This window comes from Oncorhynchus kisutch, linkage group LG22, assembly GCF_002021735.2.
Source record: "Oncorhynchus kisutch isolate 150728-3 linkage group LG22, Okis_V2, whole genome shotgun sequence".
Lineage (NCBI taxonomy): Eukaryota > Metazoa > Chordata > Actinopteri > Salmoniformes > Salmonidae > Oncorhynchus > Oncorhynchus kisutch.
The window spans coordinates 25,825,452-25,843,887 of NC_034195.2; the positions used below are offsets into that span (position 1 = coordinate 25,825,452).

At 40.0% G+C, this 18,436-nt stretch overlaps 1 protein-coding gene across 1 annotated transcript in view; it reads left to right on the forward strand.

Moving 5' to 3' along the window:
* The first annotated feature begins 15,743 nt into the window (after positions 1-15,743).
* igf1ra (insulin-like growth factor 1a receptor) overlaps positions 15,744-18,436 on the forward strand; it is a 108,882-nt gene continuing 106,189 nt past the window's right edge. The window contains exon 1 of the mRNA XM_031801214.1: positions 15,744-16,731. Coding sequence (XP_031657074.1) covers positions 16,638-16,731 — 94 coding nt within the window. The 5' untranslated portion in view covers positions 15,744-16,637. The remainder of the gene's footprint in view (positions 16,732-18,436) is intronic.

An 18,436-nucleotide genomic window follows, 5' to 3' on the forward strand; every position in this document is an offset into this window, starting at 1 on the left:
GCCTGTTCAGGGGTAGAACGACAGATTTGTACCTTGTCAGCTCGGGGGTTAGAACTTGCAACCTTCCGGTTACTAGTCCAACGCTCTAACCACTAACTAACATTATCCCAGATGACAACAAACCTGGGCTGCTCTGGTCCGTCCTGTACAACTGCATTATGTAGTGCATCCAGAAATATGATTATGTGTGCAGTATTGTAGGGACCGAGGGTGGCATGGTGATGGAGAACTCCTTGCAGACTAATGGCGGCACACAAGGGGATATTTCCCCCGCGCTCCCCAGGGACATTCATAACAGCTCTTTGTTCTATAACGTTTCGGCCCCAATGCCTGGTTTTAGATTGAATCCAGCTTCATCAATGAAATAAACTAATGAGGCTGTGCAGCTGCATCAAAGTCCAGGACTCTCTGCAACAGAAAATGCATACACTGTACAGAGAATATGGTGTAACTCAAAACACAGGACTACAATTTCTACATTTTCACACAAGGATGGGGGTAGGGGTGGGGGGTTGGGTCAGGCACATTCAGTCAAAACTACAAGCTACAGGCAAGGCAGGTGCCTCCACAGACAACACCCCCTCACTGCCTAGGTCAGACACTGCTTTGTCTGAATGTATCTATGCAGTGCCAATAGGACAAAATCTACTGCCATTACTGTATTACAGTATAGTACAATGACACTTACTTGCACATAGTCATAGTGAGGGTCTTTGACTCTAACACTGTTCCTCTCAAATGGAACCCTGGACAGCTGCTCCATCGTAAGTTGGTGTTGACGCAAGATGCGGCAGATTGTCGACATATTGACATGGTTGATATTATTGAATATTGTGTGATCTGCGATAATTTGCTCTCATAGTTGATGTAGGCGGATGGTGTTGTTTGCAAACACTAGATTGACAATGGCCAGTTCCTGTTCATGGTGAACAGACGTTGCCTTCCACCCTCAGGAGGTCGTCTGGCAGTTCTGTAGAAAATGAAAGAATATGATGTCATCGGTTAGGTTATTTTTTACATACTGTACTGTCATACTGTACACAGTAACATCAAACTGTATTACATGTACTTCATAGCACTATACCTATTTTTTTTGTTCACTGAGGAGCATAGACCTAATATTGTAGGACTACATTGTATTGTACTGTGATGCAGAATGATGTGCAACAATTACATAGGTACAGTCTAGTGTAGAAAGTTGAAGACATACCTGTTTTCCAGTCTGATCTTACCTGAGGTCTATTTGTAGTGGTAAGACTCAGACTAATTGGTGTTCAATTACTGTAGAAGTGTTTTCATGTGTGTGTGTGTGTGTGTGTGTGTGTGTGTGTGTGTGTGTGTGTGTGTGTGTGTGTGTGTGTGTGTGTGTGTGTGTGTGTGTGTGTGTGTGTGTGTGTGTGTGGGTGTTGCCAATTTCAGGTATGTTTTGCATTTTGAATAGAAGTGTTTTCTCAATGATTGCAAGAGATTTCATTCTTGAACGATGTGTCCAATGTAAGAAACAGTGTGTAGTGTTTTGCAGAAGTGTGTTTAGAATTGCAAACGAAGTGCAAAGCAGAAAATGTGTTTGTACTTTTGGTGCCTTTGATTACGACATAGTTATAAAAGTTAAGGTTTTGATGCTTTTGATTAAGCATTCACTTTCAGTGTGTAAGCAATCGGCAAAAACTATAATTGTATTTCTGAAGAACAGAGGAAGATTGAAGTGGGCCTCAACAACAAAAGTTTTGTGTTTTGAACTTCGGGGTAGAGCACCCGTCAAAGGAGTCATCTCAGGGGTGACGAAATTTGTTCAAGTTGAATACCTGAAGAGAATTCCTGGTGTGGTTGGTGCCCAGCGTCTGAACACTGCAGTGGTTTGGGGACAAAAGCTCTTACAACGTAGCCTACCTTACATAACTAAGCTTCACATGAGTAGGCAGTCACTCTTTATTAAAATATAACAGCACAGACATACTTTCTTTCTTTTTTTTCCATTCACCCAGAGTGAAGTATTGTAAAGGATTTGGCCTTGTTTCAAGTGTGTGCAGAAGGACAGATTAGGCTGAAGAACGGTGTGTAGAAGGACAAAGGTGTTGCAATTGTGGTGGGGATCATGATCCGGAGTTCATGGAGTGCCCTGTAAGGATGAAGGAGATTGAGGTGGCAACAGTCAGAGCGGTCAATCGAATCTCCTATGCGGAGACGATTAAAATGATAGAGAAAACATATAAAAAACATTATTCTACCTCTATTTTACCAGGTAAAGTGACTGAGAACACATTGTCATTTACAGCTATGACCTGGGGAGTAGTTACAGGGGAGAGGAGGGGGATGAATGAGCCAATTGTAAGCTAGTTGAAGATTTTTTTTCCCACCTTTATTTAACCAGGTAGGCTAGTTGAGAACAAGTTCTCATCTACAACTGCGACCTGGCCAAGATAAAGCATAGCAGTGTGAACAGACAACACAGAGTTACACATGGAGCAAACAATTAACAAGTCAATAAAACAGTAGAAAAAAAAGAAAAGAAAAAAAAGAGTCTATATACATTTTGTGCAAAAGGCATGAGGAGGTAGGCGAATAATTACAATTTAGCAGATTAACACTGGAGTGATAAATGATCAGATGGTCATGTGCAGGTAGAGATACTGGTGTGCAAAAGAGCAGAAAAGTAAACAAATAAAAACAGTATGGGGATGAGGTAGGTATATTGGGTGGGCTATTTACCGATGGACTATGTACAGCTGCAGCGATCGGTTAGCTGCTCAGATTGCAGATGTTTAAAGTTGGTGAGGGAGATAAAATTATCCAACGTCAATGATTTTTGCAATTCGTTCCAGTCACAGGCAGCAGAGAACTGGAAGGAAAGGCGGCCAAATGAGGTGTGGCTTTAGGGATGATCAGTGAGATACACCTGCTGGAGCACGTGCTACGGGTGGGTGTTGCCCTCGTGACCAGGGAACTGAGATTAGGCGGAGCTTTACCTAGCATGGACTTGTAGATGACCTGGAGCCAGTGGGTCTGGCGACGAATATGTAGCGAGGGCCAGCCGACTAGAGCATACAGGTCGCAGTGGTGGGTGGTATAAGGTGCTTTAGTAACAAAACGGATGGCACTGTGATAAACTGCATCCAGTTTGCTGAGTAGAGTGTTGGAAGCTATTTTGTAGATGACATCGCCAAAGTCGAGGATCGGTAGGATAGTCAGTTTTACTAGGGTAAGTTTGGCGGCGTGAGTGAAGGAGGCTTTGTTGCGAAATAGAAAGCCGACTCTAGATTTGATTTTAGATTGGAGATGTTTGATATGAGTCTGGAAGGAGAGATTACAGTCTAGCCAGACACCTAGGTACTTATAGATGTCCACATATTCTAGGTCGGAATCATCCAGGGTGGTGATGCTAGTCGGGCGTGCGGGTGCAGGCAGCGAACGGTTGAAAAGCATGCATTTGGTTGTACTAGCGTTTAAGAGCAGTTGGAGGCCACGGAATGAGTGTTGTATGGCATTGAAGCTCGATTGGAGGTTAATGAGCACAGTGTCCAAGGAAGGGCCAGAAGTACACAGAATGGTGTCGTCTGCGTAGAGGTGGATCAGGGAATCGCCCGCAGCAAGAGCAACATCATTGATATATACAGAGAAAAGAGTCGGCCCGAGAATTGAACCCTGTGACACCCCCATAGAGACTGCCAGAGGACCGGACAACATGCCCTCCGATTTGACACACTGAACTCTGTCTGCAAAGTAGTTGGTGAATCATGCAAGGCAGTCATTAGAAAAATCGAGGCTACTGAGTCTGCCGATAAGAATATGGTGATTGACAGAGTCGAAAGCCTTGGCCAGGTCGATGAAGATGGCTGCACAGTACTGTCTTTTATCGATGGTGGTTATGATATCGTTTAGTACCTTGAGCGTGGCTGAGGTGCACCCGTGACCGGCTCAGAAACCAGATTGCACAGCGGAGAAGGTACGGTGGGAATCGAGATGGTCAGTGATCTGTTTGTTGACTTGGCTTTCGAAGACCTTAGATAGGCCGGGCAGGATGGATATAGGTCTGTAACAGTTTGGGTCCAGGGTGTCTCCCCCTTTGAAGAGGGGGATGACCGCGGCAGCTTTCCAATCCTTGGGGATCTCAGACGATTTGAAAGAGAGGTTGAACAGGCTGGTAATCGGGGTTGCGATAATGGCGGCGGATAGTTTCAGAAATAGAGGATCCAGATTGTCTAGCCCAGATGATTTGTACAGGTCCAGGTTTTGCAGCTCTTTCAGAAAATCTGCTATCTGGATTTGGGTAAAGGAGAAGCTGGGGAGGCTTGGGCGAGTAGCTGCGGGGGGGTGGAGCTGTTGGTCGGGGTTGGAGTAGCCAGGAGGAAGCCATGGCCAGCCGTTGAGTAATGCTTATTGAAATGTTCGATTATCATGGATTTATTAGTGGTGACCGTGTTACCTAGCCTCAGTGCAGTGGGCAGCTGGGAGGAGGTGCTCTTGTTCTCCACACTGTATATAGACTTTCTTTTTTTATATTGTGTTATTAGCTGTACGCTTGTTTATTCCATGTGTAACTCTGTGTTGTTGTTTGTGTCGCACTACTTTCCTTTATCTTGGCCAGGTCATATAAAGGTGAAAATAAATATATATATATATAATAAAAAATACATGCTAGAACACGTCAATAGGCTCTCACTAGCTCGTGCTTGGCTCTGCCCACCTCTTTGCTTGTTCTGCCCACTAGGATTAATATGCTCCCATTGGAAACGACAGGCTGTGGTCTATCTTGGGTTAGTTCTAAAAATCTTTAATACCACTGAGAGAAAAGACCTTGATGGCTGTATAGAATAGTCATGTGAATGAAGTGCAAGTTATACTGAAAAAATATATAAAGGCAACATGCAACAATTTCAAAGACTTACTGAGTTACAGTTCATATAAGGAAATTAGTCAATTTAAATGAATTCATTAGAGTTTTTCCAGACAGTTTTTTCCAGACAGAAATACTCATCAGCCCCCCCCCCCCCCCCCCCACACACACATACACACAAACACTCTCCCTCAAAACTAGAGACATCTAAGGCATTGTCTTCTGTAACAAAAGTGCACATTTTAAAGTGGCCTTTCATTGTCCTCAGCACAAAGTACACCTGTGTAAAGATCAGGCTGTTTAAGAGAAATAAGCTTTCAGTGTATATGGAACATTCCTGAGATCTTATATTTCAGCCAACACAGAAAGGACAACGCTGCACACTGCTGCTCTTGCTCCCAGGTGATTTTATTTATAATCAGGATTTTGACTCTTAGGTCTTCATCAGGCACATAATGGTAGAAATGTTGTTATAAATAAAAATCACCTGGGAGCATGAGCAGCAGTGTGCAGCGTTTTCCTTTCTGTTTTCCATGAGTTTGCCTACGACTCCAGGATCTGCGGAAAATACCTGGATATGTTCTTCAGCTTTTATCTTTTGTTTCAGCTCATGAAACAAGGGACCAAACACTTTACATGTTGTGTTTATATTTTTGTTTTGTATATATCACGACCCCTTCTGCAAGCCTTCTAGCTACAAAACCAAGAGACTATGTGTTTGTGTGGGCACACATGGAGTCACACAGATTGAATGCTGTGCAGCATAGAGGTATAAGGCACATACCTACATTCATCACACCAGATCACATATGAACATTAGCTATGATTTCCAGCAAGGGGGTGGGGGATTATTGTTAAGCAGCGACTGTGTGTTTAGAAAGACAATTGTTGCTCATTTGGTTCAGTTCAATGTTGACTAATGTCTAGGCTGCTTATTTTAAATGTAAGTAATTTAGCAGACACACTTATCCGGAGTGACTTACAGTAGGGAGTGGATACATTTTTCTGCTGGTCCCCCATTGGAATTAAACCCACAATCCTTGTGTTACAAGCACAACACTCTATCAACTGAGCTACATGGTATGCCGTGAGGATGGCACCATCAAGTCTGGGGGTGTCTCAGTTCACACACTTGTTCACTCTACTGGATGTCCCATTCAGGTAACATACACATAAAACACATTTCAAATATTGTAAATGGATCTCTCTCTCTCTCTCTCTCTCTCTCTCTCTCACACACACACACACACACACACACACACACACACACACACACACACACACACACACACACACACACACACACACACACACACACACGCACACACACACACACACAGCAACAGAGGACTACTGTAACCACTTCGTCCAGAAGAGGGACATTGTCGTCATTTAGTTTATATATTAAAGGACTCTGTAGAGGTGAACATGGTGAGGATTTAGAGGAAGATGTCACATATAGATGATATTCAAACCCTAAAGAGAAATGGTGTTTTGATCATTGTTTCCACTTCACCTTTCACAAAAGTTTAGAATGATAAAGAATAGGGAATAAAACCAGATTATTTTCAACTGCTTCGGGACTCCTGGTTATACAACACATGACCACACCATCAGACCAGACTAAACATTGATGTGATTTTGACTTCCTGTATCATTACTTGTACTCCATGTAAAATATGTGTTTCAGGATTGTTTAGCTTAACTGAATAGGTGATATTAAGTTTATTTTGCAGGGACAATCTAAAAAAAGTCTCAGAATGTGAGTAGTGACGCTTTGAACATGATATGTCCTTGACATATAGCTCACCAAATCATGATTTATATAATACATATACACTACTGTTCAAAAGTTTGGGGTCACTTAGAAATATCCTTGTTTTTGAAAGAAAATCATTTTTCTGTCCATTGAAATAACATCAAATTGATCAGAAATATAGTGTAGACATTGTTAATGTTGTAAATGACTATTGTAGCTGGAAACGGCTAATTTGTTATGGAATATCTACATAGGCGAACAGGGGCCCATTATCAGCAACCATCACTCCTGTGTTCCAATGGCACCTTGTGTTAGCTAATCCAAGTTTATCATTTTAAAAGGCTAATTGATAATTGGAAAGCCCTTTTGCAATTATGTTAGTACAGCTGAAAACTGTTGTTCTGATTAAAGAAGCAATAAAACTGGCCTTCTTTAAACTACAACATTAGTAGTATATTCAATAATATAGTATTCAAACCCCCTTGACCTTTTCAAAATGTTGTTACGTTACTGTCTTATTCTAAAATGGATTAAATAACATTTTCCCTCACCACTCTACATACAATATCCCATAATGACAAAGCAAAAACAGCTTTTTAGAATTTTTTGGCAAAAATGTATTTAAAATAAAAAACAGATACCTTATTTACAGTTGAAGTCAGAAGTTTACATACACTTTACATACAGGTTGGAGTCATTAAAAATAGTTTTTTAAACCACTCCACAAATTTCCTGTTAACAAACTATAGTTTTGGCAAGTCGGTTAGGACATCTACTTTGTGCATGACACAGGTAATTTTTTCCAACAATTGTTAACAGACAGATTATTTCACTTATAATTGACTGTATCACAATTCCAGTGGGTCAGAAGTTTACATACACTAAATTGACTGGGACAGTCAAACAGCTTCAAAAATTCCAGAAATTATGTCATGGCTTTTGAAGCTTCAGATAGGCTAATTGACATCATTTGAGTCAATTGGAGGTGCAACTGTGGATGTATTTCAAGGCCTACCTTCAAACTCAGTGCCTCATTGTTTGACATCATAGGAAAATCAAAAGAAATCAGCCAAGACCTCAGAATTCTTTTTTGTAGCCCTCTACACATCTGGTTCATCCTTGGGAGCAATTTGCAAACACCTGAAGGTACCACGTTCATCTGTACAAACAATAGTACGCAAGTATAAACACCATGGGACCACGCAGCCATCATACCACTCAGGAAGGAGACGTGTTCTGTCTCCTAGAGATGAAAGTACTTTGGTGTGAAAAGTGCAAATCAATCCCAGAACAACAGCAAAGGACCGTGTGAAGATACTGGAGGAAACAGGTACAAAAGTATCTACATCCAGTGTAAAACGAGTCGATATCGACATAACCTGAAAGGCCACTCAGCAAGGAAGAAGCCACTGCTCCAAAACCACCATAAAAAAGCCAGACTACGGTTTGCAACTGCACATGGGAACAAAGATCGTATTTTTTGGAGAAATGTCCTCTGGTCTGGTGAAACAAAAATAGAACTGTTTGGCCTTAATGACCATTGTTAAGTTTGGAGGAAAAATCGGGAGGCTTGCAAGCCGAAGAACACTATCCTAACTGTGAAGCACAGGGGTGGCAGCATCATGTTGTGGGTGTGCTTTGCTGCAGGAGGGACTGGTGCACTTCACAAAATAAATGGCATCATGAGGAGGGGAAATTATGTGGATATATTGAAGCAACATCACAAGACATCAGTCAGGAACTTAAAGCTTGGTCGCAAAGGGGCCTTCCAAATGGACAATGACCCCAAGCATACTTCCAAAGTTGTGGCAAAATGACTTAAGGACATCAAAGTCAAGGTGTTGGAGTGGCCATCACAAAGCCCTGACCACAATCCTATAGAAAATGTGTGGGCAGAACTGAAAAAGTGTGTGCTAGCAAAGAGGCCTACAAACCTGGCTCAGTTACACCTGCTCTGTCAGGAGGAATGGGCCAAAATTCCCCCAACTTATTGTGGAAAGGTTGTGGAAGGCTACACGAAACGTTTTACCCAAGTTAAACAATTTAAAAAAACTTCTGACCCACTGGGAATGTGATGAAAGACATAAAAGCTGAAATACATAATTCTCTCTACTATTATTCTGACATTTCACATTCTTAAAATAAAGTGGTGATCCTAACTGATCTAAGAAAGGGAATTTTTACGAGGATTAAATGTCAGGAATTGAGAAAAACTGAGTTTAAATATATTTGGCTATGGTATATGTAAACTTCCGACTTCAACTGTCCACTACCAGTCAAAAGTTTTAGAACTCCTACAAGGGTTTTTCTTTATCTGTACTATTTTCTACATTGTACAATAATAGTGAAGACGTCACAACTATGAAATAGCACATATGGAACCATGTAGTAACCAAAAAAGTGTTAATCAAATCAATATATATTTTATATTTGAGATTCTTCAAATAGTCACCATTTGCCTTGATGACAGCTTTGCACACTCTTGGTATTCTCTCAACCAGCTTCACGAGGTAGTCACCTGGAATGCATTTCAATTAACAGGTGTTCCTCCTTATAAGTTAATTTGTGGAATTGATTTCCTTCTTAATGCATCTGAGCCAAGCAGTTGTGTTGTAACAAGGTAGGGGAGGACACAGAAGATAGCTCTATTTGGTAAAAGACCAAGTCCATATTATAGCAATAACAGCTCAAATAAGCAAAGAAGGTCACTAAATACGGAACATTTCAAGACCTTTGAAAAAAAATTCAAGTGCAGTCGCAAAACCTCTCAAGTGCTATGATGACCGCAACAGGAATGGAAGATCCAGAATGACCTATGCTGCAGAGGATAAGTTCATTAGAGTTACCAGCCTCAGAAATTGCAGCCCAAATAAATGCTTCACAGAGTTCAAGTAACAGACACATCTCAACATCAACTGTTCAGAGGAGACTGTGAATGAGGCCTTCGTGGCATTCGTGGTCTTTGTGAAACACGGTGTGGGTGAACGGATGATCTTCCCATGTGTATTTCCCACCGTAAAGCATGGAGGAGGAGGGGTTATGGTGTGGGGTGGCTTTTCTGGTGACACTGTCTGTGATTTATTTAAGGTACACTTAACCCATGCTACCATATAATTCTGCAGTGATACGCCATCCCATCTGGTTTGGGCTTAGTGGGACTATCATTTGTTTTTCAACAGGACAATGACCCAACACACCTCCAGGCTGTGCAAGGGCTATTTGACCAATAAGGAGAGTGATGGAATTTTGCATCAGATGACCTGGCCTCCACAATCCCCCGACCTCAACCTAATTGAGATGGTTCGGGATGAGTTGGACTGCAGAGTGAAGGAAAAGCAGCCAACAAGTGCTCAGCATATTTGGGAACTCCTTCAAGACTGTTGGAAAAGCATTCCAGAGAGAGAATGCAAAGAGTGTGCAAAGCTGTCATCAAGGCAACGGATGGCTATTTGAAGAATCTCAAATCTCAAATATATTTGATTCCATATGTGTTATTTCAAAGTGTTGATGTTTCACTGTTATTCTACAAGGTAGAAAATAGTCAAATAAAGAAACCTTGAATGAGTAGGTGTTCTAAAATTTTGACCGGTAGTGCATACATACAGTGCATTCAGAAAGTATTCAGATCCCCTCACTTTTTCCACCCTAAGCACACAGCCAAGACAACGCAGGAGTGGCTTTGTGACAAGTCTCTGAATGTGCTTGTGTGGCCCAGCAAGAGCCCAGACTTGAACTCGATCTAACATCTCTGGAGAGACCTGAAAATAGCTGTGCAGCAACGCTCCCCGTCCAACCTGACAGAGCTTGACAGGATCTGCAGAGAAGAATGGGAGAATCTCCCCAAATACAGGTGTGCCAATTTAATACAGGTGTGCTTATAGTATCATACCCAAGAAGACTTGAGGATGTAATCGCTGCCAAAGGTGCTTCAACAAAGTACTGAGTAAAGAATCTGAATACTTATGTAAATTGTATACATCTGTTAAAAAATATATACATTTACAAACATTTCTAAAAACCTGTTTTTTGCTTTGTCATTATGGGGTGTTGTGTGTGGATTGATGAGGGGGGAAAAATATTTAATAAATTGTAGAAAAAGGCTGTAACGTAACAAAATGTGGAAGAAGTCAAAGGGTCAGAATACTTTCCGAAGGCACTGTATTTCTATTTCTGAAATGTGAACTGTTTGTTTTAATGCAGAGCCTAACTGTTTTCTCTTTCTTTCATGCTGTAGTTGTATTTGTCACTGTTTGTGGTCAGTCAATATTGTGTAACTTGCTCATTAACAATTATTGTCCTGTGAATGCACTGAACTGAGGAGTGTCAGTTCTATTCAGTGTAAGAGAAAGATCTAAGAAGCTATCTGTGTTGATGAGTTGTACTCTAACCTGTTTAAAACCAGCAAACCTTTATCCTTCAATATCCTTGTTTTTTATATCTGCCTCCGACAGTTTCCCTTAAATGGGCATACAAGCATTCCGCTACACGCTCAATAACATCTGCCAAATATGTGTATGTGACCAATACAACTTGATTTGATTTAGAACCCATGACTGAATAGATGTTACAACCAGGTCTTCAGAGCATCACCCTAAGTGTAGTGGAGGTGGTTTAGTGAACCATGCACTAACCTTGTCTAAGACCTGAAGCTAATTTGTAGGCTTTATCTCAGGGGGCTTACAGTCTTGTGGCAATATACCTGGCACTAGTTCCTAAGCACAAATCAGACACAGTGGTAAATTGAGGAATGGGCAACTCCAAACCAACCCAACTGATCTCTAAAGTCACAAATCATAAGGGCACATTATGCAGCTCATCATCAAACTGTGAGGAGACCGCAATGAAGGTCACTGTAGCTTTAATGCTCTTGCTGTGCGGTCTTGTCACCATAATTGATGGGGACACGTCCTGTGCTGGGTGTCCTATTTTATAAAGAGCCATTGTTCATTATTTCTTGCAGTGTTTAAAAAGGCATCAGACCCCCCAGGTCTTAAACACCATGAGGAACAAGCAGCACGACAACAGGCCAGCCAAGCATCCTCATTGATAGGTAAAATGTGTCCCACTGGCATTTCATGTGTACATTTGATTGTAGTCAGGTTTTGGTCCCCATTTGGAAGCCATTGGATCTGAGCCAGATTGTAAATATCACCACCGGAGTTGAATGTACTTTTGCATTCTCTTTATGTGGTTTTGCATGTCATTGCTTGGCTAAAGGTTGGTTATAAGTTTGAATAGTTCAGTCCATTTCTAAAAACATTGCATACATGTAAATTGTGTCTTTGATGGCCATTTCTTCAGTAAGTGTTATGATAAGGTATTCTTTTCCCATGCCTTTGCCTGTGGTCCCATGACACAGAATGGAATTTAAGTCATGTCTGGTTCACCAGTCATGTCTGTCCTTTTCTTTATTCTGTCTCTTTCACCATTACACAAAACCGCAAGCTTCCCACAGAGAAATAGAATACATTTCTGGAATTCCACTTGCAGGGAAAAGCCGCAGTCTAGTGAGTAAATCTGTTTTTCCACTGCTATGGGTTTCTCATTATCGTGGACTCAATGAAGGTGTTTTGGCAGCAGAGCTATTATAGTGGAGGGTGGCAGAGACATAACCTATACCTTGTCTTTGCTTTCCCTGTGACACACATACAAACGCACACACGCACACACGCACACACACACACACGCACACACACAATTGTGTATGCTACAAATTCAATAAATAACTCAGACATATGTCAATAGGATTAGAATATCATATTGCAAATGACCATCTCCGCATCCCTGTGAGGGATGTCTGCCTCTGTTGTGTTGTTCAGGTTATTCCAATTCTGTAAACATTTACCCTTGATGAAGTTTGTTAAACATTATATTCAATAAATGACTTGAAATATGCACCTATACTTCTAAATGTACATAGTTAGGCATAGTGTTTAAGAATCACAAATACATTATGATTTTAGGAATATCACTTTTTGTCTCACACACAATCATCACTTTCTAAAATTAATTTCCTCCTGCGTGAGTGCTGTGAAGAACAAACAGCCACTCATTAGGATGTGTGACCCTCTGGTGGTAAACACACTTATTTCCACTTGAGTGCTAGGGCAGAATGAAAGCAAACGAGTGGCGATCAAGGTAGGTGGGCCCTGCCACCACTCTTTATGAGTAACTGTTTATGATGATTTAACAAATGCAAGTGGACAGGCAGGCCATTCACTGGAGACCAGGGACATTGTGTTGGTAGTACAGTGTGCAATTATGCAAGGATGACTCACCATATCTGCAGTCTGGGTGGCCAGAAATTCTCTGCTTGTTTTTTTGTCATATTTATTTAAATCAGTGAAAGGATTTATCTCTTTGAGACAGTTTTATTTTCTGATAGAATGGTTCTGCTGACCATCAAACATGCTGCAGATAAAGTATTTTTGATGGCAGCCATTACAACAAGAACTATTGCATTTGACCTTTAATTAATGACCTTGGATTCATTTCTACCTGATTTGAGAATATTATTGCTGCCTTCTCTAAATCAAGTGATAGGGCCACACTACAAAGCTTCCATGCACCTTTTCCCAGGTACCAGTTAGGATTAAAAGAACAAGGCGAGAGTAACCTACACTTGTGAATGACTGACCATTTGGTCTATTGGCTTGCAGTAAGATTTGCAATACAACAGAGTGTCAGACAAAGCACACTCTGAAGAAGCTGTAACAGAGCAACACACTCAAGAGTTTGATGCCCTTGTCTAAAGGTGCATTGTCCAATGCTCAATGATGCATCAATACTATCTTTGTAGCAACAGAGGGCGCCAGTTACAAAATTGTGCTTGTATATGTTCTTGATAGTGTTGTATAGAAGAGGTCGGGACAGATGGCAAAACAATATTGAAAGGAATGGTTTGCAAATGTTTATATGAGCAATAGTTGATAGAAAAATCAGTGGTGCTGGTATAGGGGTACAGGAGTGCCAGTTAAAATGTATTTTATTCTCTATCTCGTGTCTTGCCTTATTCTTTTCCCTTAAGTTTAGAGGCATCGTTAATTTTATCCATTTAAATATACACAGTGATCATCAGTGCCCTCTAAAAAATAGTTGGTGCATGATGCCACTGATTAGGTCTAGTTGTTTATAAAATATGAGTTTGAAATTGAGGTAAACATAAATGAAATGCACACTGTCAGTCAAAGTTATTATGACAGACACTTTCTCATAAGAATTCCTTGATTAAAGACAAAATTAACAGGCCACACACATCAAAGCGTTTTTGGCATTACTATGCCATGTTTCACATACGATGCTGTAAAAGAGGCAAACAAGCCATAATGCCATCTTCTGTAGATTTGGATTATTTTGTCAGAAGTTTGTTTTGTTTTTCATTTTACTGTAAGATTAACATAAATAGGCCTACCTACTTTTCTCAGTTTTAACAATTTCATACTTAGACTGTTTTCACATTGACGACAGCAAAGGGACATTTTCGAGATGTTCTCGAAAGAAATCGATTCTCGAGAGACAATAAATATTGTTGTCTAAACTTGCGAAATTATCACATCTCTAGCGCTACCTCCGGAGGTCTCGCACAAAACTCGCTCGACAGTTGCCCCCTCGGAGCAGGGCAGTGTAAACAGAATTGTCTTGTTGAGCTCAACACTCCTACAGTATAAACTGTAATAGTAGAGCTATTCTTGACTGAAATCTAAAGCAGTCACAACTATTTACACAAATTACACTAAGTATCAATAATTGATTCTTAATTTTGGCAACATGAAATTGATTTTGGATATACTTACAAATATGGAACATAATTCTCCACATAATTTCTTTTGTCATGGTTGAACAAATATTCTATATAATTTTTTTTAACAAATAATTTGTAAGTAACAAAATATGCAGCAAAATTCAATATGTTAAGATGTTAAGACGTTAAGATGCAAAATTCCGATTTAACTTATTTGATTATTTGAGGCCCGCCCAAAAGCCAGAGACAGGCTACGGACGAATGAAGGCTAATATTGAGTCCAATCCGTGCATTTCAATAAAACTCTGTTGCGGATTTTACTATTTGCTTTGGGCAATGGTGTGTCACAGGCAAAGTAGCCTATGTGCGCATAAAAAATTCGGAACATGGTATGGTTTGAGATAAACCATTTGAAAAAGACGTTCCCATCAATTTAGCCTACAACCAAAATATTCCGACAAAAATTAAATCAAACAGGCACTGCGGAAATATACTAATATATAGGCTAGGGCGCTGGGCTATTTATATTCTCTGTGTAAATCTATATCAGTAGGCCTAATCTAATATAACAAATTGTTTTGCATTCTAAGAAAGAACCATTCATCAGACAATACAATGTTGCACTGTGATTGTGAAACAGCAACAAAAATATTTTGTGCTTGCTAAATGTTCATCCCGGAAAGAGGGATTAGGCCTGCCTGTTTTGATACAGCCAAACATCAAGAGGGGCTGGATTCTAACATTTCTAGATTTCACATGACGTTTAGGCTACTGATATAATATTCTATTCCCAGGAAACAACAAATGAACGATATTTCCTTCCAGATATTGCACTTCTTACTACTACACAAAATAAAATATGGAATATATAGATAAACCTATGTGCAGAATAATGCCTTTTTCGTGTTACATTTGCTTCCACTAATGAGACCAAATAGCTTAATTTACATGACTTTACATTAAGGTTGGCTATGGTTATAAATGGTTTACATGTAGATTATAAACTCTTAATTATTTGTTTAGATAGTTTATAAATGTAATGAACATTTATAACACATTCGTTGAAACTGTGTGTTTGTTTTAGCACTTGCCCATGATTGCACTGGTAATAACAGAAGCAGTAATAATTAATAATAGTGTAGTCTGGTCATATGCCTATATAAACACATGCAACCAATGCGTTACTGTTTATTACAGATGTAGGCTATTAACTGTAGCCTATATAAAGGGAGCTATAAATAACAGTGTACAAATCTACTGGAAACCTTTGTGTCATTTTTAAATTTTTTATTTTTTTTGAATGAATTAAGTGGAAAGTGATCTCAACATTGCTTATCCATGTCAGAGGCTAGGCCTACTCCATTCCAGCTTTTCTCCATTACTTGCCTTATGCTTAGCGCTGTGTTTCTATGTGAGCGGACCTGACTCTTGTTTACAGCAGTGATTCTACGGACTAGACCGAGAACGAGGGCAAGTGATAGGATAGCTGCTTACTGGAGCTGTAGGAGAAAACGAAAAAATACACATCATCAAGCATACACGGCTCACAGGACATAACGGAAGCTTGAGTTTGGTGAAAGTATACCATACTCCACTCCAACGGAAGCCCGATAGTCTACTCTCGCGTGGCATAACTATTTTTTTTCAGCTGCAAAGGAGCCGACTGACTGCGTTAACCTTGAAGACAGAAAGCGCAGGGGGGAGAAAAAGGGGGTGCGATTGGTGAAACCATTTATGTTCTGGCGGATATTTTGGATTTGCGTCTTGTTGGGAGGGTTTATTGAGCAGAGTTACGTTTTCATTCATTTCCCATCTCAGCCTCCACCCTAGACTCTATTGTTAATGTCCATCACTCAGACGGAAATGAATGACAGAAGATCGGAAGACTCTTCGGTCTACAAGTGAATCTCGTTCGATTGCCAGTCATAAAAGCTCGTGCACACCATTACTGATGTTTCAAGAGATGGAGACTGAGGATGCGGATTACTGTCATATGTCGAGTAAAATCAGCGGCACGGATGTCTGTTTTGCCAGCCACCCTTGAATCATTCTGTCTTTGGCAAGAATAACGAATTGTTTTAATTTATTTCATCTTATATATATATATATATATTTTTAATAATATCCCTATACACAAAACCCTGAGACTTGCAACAAGAGTAGCCTATCCTCTAAACACGAATTTGTATCGACCTGTCAAACAGTGCATTTTACTTTTTGTGATCTTGGTGGCATCATCTCCCTTTTCCACTTTTTTGGAATTAAGTTATTTGCTTTTTAGTGAGGTTAATAATTGATCAGGAATGAGATCTGGGACAGAGAGGAATAATTCGACCTTGTTTTGGGGTCTGATGCTGTCTGTCTCCGCTATCTGCCTGTTGTCCGCAAATGGAAAAAGTAAGTGTCATTGTGATGTCCTAATCAAAATAATACTGTAGCTATTCGTTGGCGTGTTTCTTTGGTTTTATCCTCATTCATGCGAGCTGTTACAATGCTTTAACATTTGGCCGCCAATGACATCTGCTGTTACAATGTTTATCGTTTGAGATTGTAGCTATTTGATCTGTTATTATTAACGTTACTTAGTTACAGCTGTATTGTTGGTCTGACTACAGTCAGTATCAGTAGGCTATCATTTTTAGTCCATATCATAGGCCTACATGCTACATGTTATTGTAGGCTTCATAGCCGGGCTCACATGAGTTCAGAGATTAAGCACATTTGGAGTAAATAGCCAAAGCAAATGGATGATTAAAACAAATCTTAGCTATTGAAAATTGCTGAACATATGGTACATTGCATAATGTAAACACATCACATTAGTCATTGGAATTGTTAGATTTCCACAGTAGCTTACAAACAAATAATGTTTTTCATTTTGGATAAATCTTAGGCTCATATAGCATATTGTAGGCTATGAGTGAATTACACCCGTAACAATGAGTCTTTACAATTATGCTTTTCCGCAAACGAACGAGGATGAATTCATGGATGAAGGTTACTACTTCAACCATGTGGCCATTTTGCATTCGTAGTGGTGGTGGCAAAGCACGGTTTCGAGTCGAACCAATTTCATGCTGCGCATGCACATCCACAAGCATAGTAGCCTAGAGGAAAATACTGTCATATATAGGCCTAATCTTCGCTTTTGGCCTTTGATGTACTGACAACAAATACAGAAAACTATTGTTATTATTGTATTATAATAGTATATTGGACTTGGTGTCACATTCAGGAGGAAACCTAGTATTTTATTTATTTTTTATTTCACCTTTATTTAACCAGGTAGGCTAGTTGAGAACAAGTTCTCATTTCCAATCAAAGTAGTAGGCTATTTCACCAGAATTAGTTAAAAATATACAATGGTAAAGTTTAGTTTCTTACCCACTTCTATGTATTTAAATAAAGGTATAGGCCTCAATCTCTTTACCACAGGTCTGTGCGACCTGTTAAAAGTGGTGTGATATTCAGAAACAGGGACAAGGTCGTTGGATACACAATTGTTTATGCCATGAGTAAGCAAGGAATTGGTGGAATACACACGAAATGCAGATGACCTGTTCAGGAAAATCACATTTACAACGGAGCTACTATTCAGTCCTCCCTCTATTTACAATACTTCTCATCCACATGCAAGTTCTATGTTAAAGAAATGAATACTTATCTTTAAATAACATGTAAGTAGTTCCCACAAGTGCAGCACAATGACTTTGAAGGATTGAGCAGCTTGTAAAGAAATAGGTTATTTTCCATGACATAAAACAGTGCACTGGAAGTGAGCTCAGATCTCCCAGTGTTTTGGTCATCCTCTGCTTTGAGGACTGTTGATCTACATTCCCCATCCATCTTGCAATCCTTTCTCACAACAGTTCCTGTAACCTGTCATAGAATCACCTAATTGTGCTGATTGGTGTAAATAGTGTGCTTCATCATGTTTTGAGTAGTCTCTATGAAGAGGCAATGGCGTGTTAGTTGGTGGAGAAGACAACTGTGGCAGGAGAAGAAGGGGCAGGTCTTTTTTTAGAGTGAATAAAGTGGTCATGATGTTTCGAAGCAAGCTCCTTTGTCAATATTTCTCTTGAAGTTGGACCTATGTTAAGGT